General features: G+C 43.0%; 1 protein-coding gene across 1 annotated transcript; it reads left to right on the plus strand.

The window, feature by feature from the left end:
* The first annotated feature begins 6,126 nt into the window (after nucleotides 1-6,126).
* Nucleotides 6,127-8,447, plus strand: sox2 (SRY-box transcription factor 2). The gene has a single exon (XM_032525702.1). It carries the CDS (start codon nucleotides 6,556-6,558, stop codon nucleotides 7,516-7,518), a length of 963 nt encoding a protein of 320 aa, XP_032381593.1. The 5' UTR covers nucleotides 6,127-6,555; the 3' UTR covers nucleotides 7,519-8,447.
* The last annotated feature ends 1,430 nt before the right edge of the window (nucleotides 8,448-9,877 follow it).

A 9,877-nucleotide genomic window follows, 5' to 3' on the forward strand; every position in this document is an offset into this window, starting at 1 on the left:
GTGTGTGTGTGTGTGTGTGTGTGTGTGTGTGTGTGTGTGTGTATCTCAATGTAAAATGCATTAACATTCAGTGATGATGCTGGTGTTTCTAAAGGCTCTCATGGTGCCACTGGACTCTAGTTTCACATTATGCTTTCACATTCAGGCTCTGTGGATGGGATTATAATTAAAAGTGCACCATCTCTCTAACAAGAGTGGGCTAGTCTATATGGCACAGATTGATCAGATAAAGAACCAAATTCATATTTCTTTACTGCTAAGCCTATTCACTCTGTGAGCACTCGTCGTCCTGTGTGTTTGTCTCTGAGTCTTTAAATCTTCCTCTGACACTGATGTTGCTGTTTTTCCCTGTCTGACTACTATCTGGTCATTTCTGCAGTGTCTTTCCAAAGACCTGTCAGCCACTCTGTGTCTTTGCATTGCATGATGTTAAAATAGTCCCCTCATAAGGTTAATGATTATGTACGTTTTTGTTCAGCCGTCATGGATATTGCTGCTGAAAACTACTGAATTCTAGAAATGTTAAATCCATCACTTAGTCTGAATGCAAGTAGATTTTGGAGTGGAAAAATGCTGCGAGGCCATGCAACAAAAGAAAAAGAGTTTACTGAAATGATGGAAATTTAAAAAAAGGGACATTTATTTATGAAAATAATACAGATTCATTGTTTTGTAAAAGCTGTTTCAAAACCATTTTGACTGTTGAGGGGGTCAAGTAGCTGAATAACTGAAAAGACTATTCATATTGCATTATTACATTTTATAGCTTTGCTATGATATGGAAAGGAACTGATTTAGTTTGAATGCAGGTGAAAGGGTGTATGCTCTTACAGGCTTTTTAAGAAGTAAACTGTTCTGTATCACCGGAAAAAAAATGCGCCGGCACACTGACAAAGAGATGCCGATGATGATGGTCACCTTTTGCACACATAAATATAATATATATCTGTGGAGCTATATATATAATAAATAATTCATGTGAAAGTAAGGAGTAGGTAACAAGGTAACAATCCCTTCATCATTTTTTGTGTGATGCAGACTGTTGTAAAATGTGAGGCCTTGTTCTTAATCGTGTGTGTGTGTGTGTGTGTGTGTGTGTGTGTGTGTGTGTGTGTGTGTGTGTGTGTTATGATAGACAGATTTGGAATGGGATTCTTTACTCTCTTGTCCTCACCTCTCCTGTCCTCCATATCCACCCCCCCCCTTCATCCCCTCTCTCCTTCCCTCTATTCACTCTCTCTCTTCTTCACCCCTCATCTAGTGGCCCTATCTTCTCCTTGCTCCACCCCCCTCCACCCCTGTGATAGACAGGGTGTCCTCACCTTGTAACGATCAGTGACATCCATAGTTTTGGCTTGGGATCATCCCCTGTGTGTCCATTGTGCTTTCTGTTAAACGCTTTATTGATTAGCCATGAGTTAATTACAAATTACTTCAACCGTGGGCGGACTGAGGTGCTTGTACATGGCTGCAGGATCCATCCTGGAGAAGCTAATACATGTTGACTGCACACACCTGCAGGTGTGCATCTCAACATCAGCAGGTTACACTAGGATACCTGATTCTCCCCATTAACATCCATGCATTTATGACATTTCACAGAGCCTTATCAACACTTTAAGGGCATGCAATATTTTCTGGGCCATTGTAGTGAAAAGGGTAGAATTAGCTACAGGAGGTTTCTGCAGACACCAAGGGTATGCCCCCTGAATACTTAATTCTATCAAGCACAACTTGACTCACCCTATGCAAAATTATGAGGCTGTGCCAAATCCACAGCAGACCTTTGGAGACTAATGTATTCTGGATTTAAGCTCCACTGTAAAATCCACAACAGCCTGCACCTGACTCTGCTGCAGCCCCCCAATACAACCTCTCACCTCTGACTTTTGTACAAAGGTAATAAATGTAAATAATAGGCTAATAATAATAATTACAATAGCCTAATAATAATAATAATAATAATAATAATAATAATAATCGTTGCAACCTGCAACAGCATACACTTTTTGGAGTCTTTATCCTTTTCATGTCGTGTCAGTTTCTCTTTGACATTGCCGTGTACTTTGTGCAAAAGGAAAACGGAGCGAAAAAAAATCTTTATCAAATCCCCATTCTGAGGCTTTCAATAAGGCAGGCCATTACCTCACTGGCGCTTTTGTTCGGCCTATACAAGAGAGAACAAAATGGTTATTCAGGAGGACGCTTTAGATTTTTATTGTGGGCTCGCTATTCACAAAGAGCACCGTTATTGTATTAAAAAGAACCATCTGTGGCAGAAACAATGGCTTCAAATTATCTGTGAATACCCAGTGAACAAAATATAAAGCTTTTTCCTGCTCATTATGTGGGCTAAGCTAGGGGGTGGAAGATAGGAGAGGAGAGGCATAGACTTTGCTATAACTGACTTTTGTTGTTCTTGCTTGCATTCTTCTCCTTTTTAAATCGGCCCCCTTTTCACATTGTGTGTCGCCATAAACGGCTTTTCTTGTTGCAGGGCTAGCGGAAAGAAGACAGCGGAGCTCCAGACAGACAGCGGGGCTTCACGGGGCTGCACGCCGGACAAAGCGAGCCGGCTGCCGGATAGAAACCGCGCGGACTATCGGGGATGGGGGAACACGCCGAGGGTGCCGGTTGGACGTTTCTCGGCCGGCGTTGGGAGCTCTGTCCCGGACACGTTTAGGCTTTCGCCGAGAAGCGAGATGAAGATATGGAGGAGGCTGAGCGACATGGCATCTTGTTTCATTTCTGCCAATCAAGACCTGAGGAAGACGATTCTGGCAGTAAGTTGAAGTGCGGTGGAGAGGAGAAGCCGTGTGTGTGTGTCTGGGTGTGGGTGTGTGCGCGCGCGCGTGTGTGTGTGTGTGTTTGTTTCGGTGTGTATGTCAGTGTGTGTTTGAGTCCGGGTGTGTGTAAAACATGCAGTGTTGTGGAATGACACCGCATGGCATCATGAGCTTGACTGACTCCCTGAGTTGTTGTTGGCCGGTTGAGTTTTCTGCTCTCAACACACACACACACACACACACACACAGAACATATATGGTCATCAAATTTCACATTTGTTTCTTTAATGTAATTTAGTTCTATTAATATGCTTTCCTTTTTTTAGTTTTTATTTTCAACTACATTAAATGGGCTATAACACAAGGTTTGAATTACAATTCAAGCAAACGACCTGGATTATTTTTTACTTTCTAATTCGCTTTTATTAGACTATTGGAGAAATGTAGGCTATTTTTTCTCTGACGCATAACATGTTTTAAATTGTATTCTCACTTTAATTTTTTTTTTACTATTCTCACTTTTTATTTTAAAATGTTGAACGACATCTTGTCAAATTTACAACCTAGTAAATATTTTTCCTTTATGTTTTTATCAGATTTATTACATTTATTTTACTTTATTATCGCACTGAATTACATAAATAGGCCTAATTCTATTTCGGAAATAAATAAAATGTAACATTAGCCTATGAGAAACCTTAAGTTGATCATCCGACTCATTGCTGACTATTTCAGTCCTCCATTTATCTGGAAGAAAAACTTTATACTAGCCTATGTTTTGACAATCATGTCTAAGCAGGACTTATTAATGTTTTCATAAAGTATTTTCTCGGCTGCGTCTCCAGCCCCTGTTACGGCCCCTAGTGGCAAGAAAAGACCATTTTATTTCCATTTCACTTGTAATCTGTCTCTCTTATTGCCATATGCAATGATCATTTAGTTTTCCTTTAATACAATTAATCATTTTACAGATGTTGACATGTGTAGGCTTGATTAGCATTGCATTGAGATTGATTGACACGTGCCTACTAATCAGATTTGGAATCAGAATCACCACAATTAGTTTAGAAATTGTATTTTGCATGATGTTACTTATATGAGAGTTCAAACAGGACGCCCTTCCTGCGCGGCTCTTAGAGTCATTTTTGCGCTTATATTGTTGCTCTTTCTGTCTCGCTTGTTTTTGCCGTGATCCCATCACCTAAATTTGTGCAACCACAAAACAGTATTTTGATATCCCAGCGTGCTGCTCCCTTTATTTGCTGTATCCATCCCAACCTGGTGTAGCAGGGGGCTTACAAGTGGTTCGAGGGAGCCGCCCCGCCAGTTTCTCCTGGTTTTTGTCAAACAACGGCTTTAATTCAGGATGATTGTGGATGCAGGGCCATTCCCGGCTGGATGGGGCCTGCTTTCAGAGAGCTGCAGGGCCCCGCTGTTCCTTTATTATCATAAGCAGATTAGAGGTAGCGGGGAACACACTCAGATGCAGATAGCAGCCGAGCGGCCCATTTCAACCTTGCATTATAATGGACCGAGCTGCATGTGTCGCCTCTCGCAGCCTATTAAGCACAAGATGAATCTTATGTAAGGTTGCCGGGGCCGGTATAATGAGAGCACGGGGGCTCCGCTGCTCCATTTATTATCAAATGACTAAAACAAAATAATAAGGCTTGGTCTATTCACTTTCAATTATGATTTAATCTAAAGACACGCATTTCAATTAAATTATTTCAGGTGTATGTACTTGATCTATCTTTAATTATTGGGGTTGTCTGGCTCGCCGACTCAGACAGGCTGTTTTGTGACTGCGCTTTTGCTTTTCAGTTCCTTTAGTTGTTTTGTAAGACATTTATTTTAAAGAACACGTTCAAATTAAGAGAACTTCTACAAACACCCATCCTCTATTCCTACTCTCTACAGCAGCCTACTTTAAGGGAAAAAAAACGACCAGTCTGGGCTTTTGGAGTTGCTTGTAGTTCCCTCTCTGTCCAGTAGGCGGCACTGGTGTCACGCAGCAGGACGCCGTGTCTTCGGATGGAGATTCAGGAAACGAAGCAGAACAAGTAGCACCAAACACTGCCAAAAATCCCCAAAAACTTTAGTGGTTTTAAACGTTAAAGCTATATGAGTGAATTATTTCGCTTTAAATACGATAATGCTGGTTTTATCTGATAATAATCGCAGTCTGGTCGGTTTGATCCAGAATAAAGTGAAGCAGGTGGAGGCCGCTTTTCATTCACACTAATTGGCTGACACGCTTGTTCAGGCTTATATGAATGAGCGGTGCCTTTTGTGTAAACACACTTTAGCTTAAAATATTCCTCACCTCTATTTCTCCTCTCCTCGTGCCCCCCCCCCCACACACACACACACACACACACAGACACACACACTACAAAGCCCCAACAACAACAGCAGCAGTGGAAGTGGAGTGGAGTTTGGTCTTTGTCCGGACAGATGTAGCGACAACATCCCAAACAAAAAACGCTTATTTGTGCTGAGATGAGCCCGTCTGCCTTCTGTGTGTTGGCATTCAACTTCACTAAACAAAAGGACTGGGGGAAACATCTTGGATTACCTTTCCTCTTTTCAACGTTAAAAACCAGCCGTGCCTCCCCCCCTCCCACACACACACACACACACACACACACACACACGCATTCACACACACCACCGCTATTCAATGCTTCGAGTTAACTAACAAAGTTTATTTAAGGGTTGTCATGTTATTGGGGCCGTAAGTGGGGGCATTAGGGACTTTTTGATTTTGAACAGCAGTGGCACGGACCGGGACTTAATGTGAGAACAATGCTGTTGAAGATAAGATGATACTGACACCATTAATGTCAACATTTGATACATTTATGTAGGCCAACACTTTTCTTTTTCTTTAATTGATAGGCCATGCCACACTTTGGATTTGTTGTTAGTAGCCTATTTGGGCTACATATTTACATAACAAATAGGCCTAAAACCAAAGATTATAATCGACTTATTCCGACCAGTAGAAATTCTTAGACATATTTTTACATTATATTTTCTACTATAAGTTTTTAGTCATAACGTTTGCAAAACGACACTGTCTAATTTCTAAACAGCCAGAAAGCTTTTGCAACTTCCTTTTCTCTATAATATTCGAAAATTATTATAAAGTGTCACCATGTAGGCTATACATTCCCAGAGAAATATCTCCATGAGCCTGGAAATAGTAAATATGTACTTTATATTGGCTCATATGGGCAGGCTGAGTGTGCGTGTGTCTCGGGGCAGAGCAGACCCTGCCCATTTATGCTAATTATTGCCTCCCATTGGTGTGTCAGGGGAGCAGGCCGGCTCTGATTGGCCAGGTCGAAGCCATTTATTTGCTGACAGCCCCGTCACATGAATGGTTGTCTATTAACTTGTTCAAAAACTATCTGGAGTTGTCAAGGCTCAGGCGGACAGAGGCGAAAAAGTAGTTTGTTGATGCTTTTTCGGGGAAGCGACTGGAGAAGTTTTGTGGACACAACATAGCAGGGACCTTTTGGGAGAAGGCTCTTTGTCACTCATACACACAAGCTCTGACACACACTCACCGAGAGGAAGAGAGAGTGAGAGTGTGTGGAGACGCGGCTTGAGGCTGGTTGTTTTTGTCCAGAGAAAAAGTTGCAGAGAAAAATCGACAGGTAACTTTTCCTCCTCACTGTCCTCTCTTTGGCTTGTGGAGTTTGTCTCTGTGTGTGTGTTTTTTTTTCCTCTGCTCGGGAGCTCCAACTAAAAGCTGTTCCTGATGTATAACATGATGGAGACTGAACTGAAACCCCCAGCTCCCCAGACCAACACGGGGGGCTCGGGCAACACCAACACGTCTGGCAACGGCCCCAACCAGAAAAACAGTCCGGAGCGGGTCAAGAGACCCATGAACGCGTTCATGGTGTGGTCCCGGGGCCAGAGGAGGAAGATGGCCCAGGAAAATCCCAAAATGCACAACTCGGAGATAAGCAAGAGACTGGGCGCCGAGTGGAAACTTCTGTCGGAAAGCGAGAAGAGACCTTTCATCGACGAAGCCAAGAGGCTCCGGGCCCTGCACATGAAGGAGCATCCGGATTACAAATACCGGCCCCGGCGGAAAACCAAGACCCTCATGAAGAAGGACAAGTACACCTTGCCCGGCGGGCTGCTGTCTCCCGGAGGGAACGGGATGGGAGCTGGGGTCGGGGTGGGGGCCGGGCTGGGCGGTGGGGTGAACCAGCGGATGGACAGCTACGCGGCGCATATGAACGGCTGGACCAACGGCGGCTACGGCATGATGCAAGACCAGCTGAGCTACCAGCACCCGGGGCTGAACGCGCACAACCCGAGCCAGATGCAGTCCATGCACCGCTACGACATGAGCGCCCTGCAGTACAACAGCATGACCAGCTCCCAAAGCTACATGAACGGCTCCCCGACATACTCCATGTCCTATTCCCAGCAAACCACGCCGGGGATGACCACCCTGGGCTCCATGGGGCCCTCCTCGGTGGTGAAGTCCGAGTCCAGCAGCTCCAGCCCGCCCGTCGTCACCTCGTCTTCCCACCGGGCCGGGCCGGGCTGCCAAAGCGGAGATCTGAGAGACATGATCAGCATGTACCTTCCCGGGGCGGAGGTCAGCGATCAGACCGCCCAGACCAGGCTACACATGTCCGGCCACTACCAGAGCGCCGTGCCCGGGACGACGATCAACGGCACGTTGCCGTTAACACACATGTAAGAGACACAAAGCAGAGAGAGAAAAGAGAGAGAGAGAGAGAAAAAAAAGAACTTTTATAAGAGAAACTGTGGACTATTAACGTTGGACTATTTTTGTACAGAAAAATTTCGGGGTGGGAAAAGTTGTATAGAAGTCTCCAGGAAAAAGGACACACGACTCTTTTTTTTCTTTCATTTTATTCTAAAGAAGCTCTAGAGGAACGGTAGGAGATCCCCTCTTCACTGGTGGATGAAGTTTGGAAGACTAGAAAGTGGGAGTCGCAATCAAATGTTTTATTATTGCAATCACCTTTTTGTACAGTATTTATCAAAGAAACATTACAATCAGATGAAATTGTTTGTTAAACTGCAAGAGGTTGCATTTTTCTTTTTCTATTTTTTTTTTTAATATAAAGCAACGCCAGTTCTGCAGAAAATATAAAAAGTGAAGATGGCAGAACTGGAATGATGTGGGAGCGATCAGTTATGCTCCTTTTATTACTGCAAACATTGGAAAGAAAAGGGACATAAAAACGAAGCAGGTAATACTGTGTTTCCATTTAAGGTCAATATTACTAAACATTTTAATTTCTTAAAAAAAAAAAAGTTAAGACACTTGTTTTCTCATACAGCTTAAAATATAGGTTGTTAATTTATATTTCCGTCTCCCACTTTTCATCTGTTAGAGGTATGACACTTGTGCTCTTTATTTTCTAATTGATTTGTACAATTTTCTGTATATTTACTGTGATATTTCAAGTTTTTATTTCGAAATTCATTCCCGTAGTTGTATTTTAAAAAGTGTGGCCTGTACGCAGAAGCCAACCACTCCATGTATATATATACCGGAACTAATACCATCCTTATAACAGTTACAATTTCAGCTGAGTATATTTTTTTTTCAATATGCAGTTTGAAATGAATAAATTTTGGAAATTTGGATACTTGAAATTGTTTGAGTTTTGATTTGATTTCTCTGTTATTATGTGTGCAGGTTAAATTGTCCTCTGTCTGTTGAGCTTTTCTGTCTTTCTTCTGATGTTATTCACTGTAAATGTAACACTGACTTTTTAAATCTTTATGCATATAAATATTAGACATCAGCTAACACAAATAACAGTTTTTTTGCTTCTTTTTAAAATAACCCTGATCCAATAACACAGCTTGTGCGTCGTGGTTTCTATTTTCCAAAGTGCTTGCGGGCGGCTCCTTAAAGCCCAACTTTGTTGCCTGTTTCCTGAAAAGGGGGAAGATATTTCCAAAAACATCCCCAGACTGTCATTTTTCCTCTTCTATATTTATAAAAAAAATATATATATATATCACCAATAAGCTGCTGTTGAGGCCCAAGCTGCATTTTAGAATGTCTTTCTATTTTAATTAGCCTGATTTAATACTGCATCATATATTATGCTGTAGACCTGTTGGTATTGTGGGCCAGTTCCTGAGTGGGACAGGAGACTGAGGGGGGAAATAATTACATATCTTGTGTATAAACCAGATGTATTTCCTCATTCGCAGTTATTGAAGGTTTGTGTTAACTGACAGGAGGATTTCTGTCATTGGTGGATTTTAATTTCCTAATGGCACTTGACTGTGACACCAGAATATTATGGATATTTATGAGTATTTACAACAACCTAATCCCATGAGCTCAGGTCTCTTTTCATGTTGCAACGGTTCGTCCTGGTTTGTGGTTGAACTAATAAGGTGTGCTACTTTTTGGACGCTTTCTCTGCTTTTTTTTTTTTGTCTTCTTCTTCTTCTCCAAATCATGAAGCTGCAGCTTATCAGCCTAAATGTTCAATTAGGTGTAAATTGAAGGTGAGCCCTCTTGAAAGGAGCCAGGCCAGCGGGACCAGCCGGGATGCCTTTTCTCCCGCTCTGTAATGGCTCTGTATAAAGTCTCGAGTGTGGCCATTTTCATTTAATGTTTAATCAAACGGCCCCTGCTGTTTTCCGTTAACTACGGCTCTCACGGTTCAAGCTCTCCGGTGACTCCCCCCCCCCCCCCCCCCCCCCCCCCCCCCCCCCCCCCCCCCCCCCCCCCCCCCACCACCCACCACCACCACCACCACCCCATGCCTTTAAAAAAAATACAAAACAAGGAAATGCAAAATGTTCCCATGCATGTCTCTGCCAGCAGGCTGATCCCCCCCTCCCCCCTCACTCCTATAATATTAATCCTTATGATGAGCTAACTGCTCGCTCTGAATTTAACTAACGGTTTTGTGTGTGTGTGTGTGTGTGTGTGTGTGGGTGTGTGTGTGTGTTAGATTAGGGCCGTTGTGTCTTGCAGGCCGGGTCCCGGGGGAGCGGAGCTCACATTAACCGGCAGATGAATATTTGAAGAGGCCCCTCGGTATTTAGCCGTCCTCTCT

The sequence above is a fragment of the Etheostoma spectabile genome, chromosome 9 (assembly GCF_008692095.1).
Source record: "Etheostoma spectabile isolate EspeVRDwgs_2016 chromosome 9, UIUC_Espe_1.0, whole genome shotgun sequence".
Lineage (NCBI taxonomy): Eukaryota > Metazoa > Chordata > Actinopteri > Perciformes > Percidae > Etheostoma > Etheostoma spectabile.

Bases quoted from the DNA above. Each gene is read 5' to 3' on its own strand.
- sox2 (XM_032525702.1), top strand. From the start codon at position 6,556: ATGTATAACATGATGGAGACTGAACTGAAACCCCCAGCTCCCCAGACC.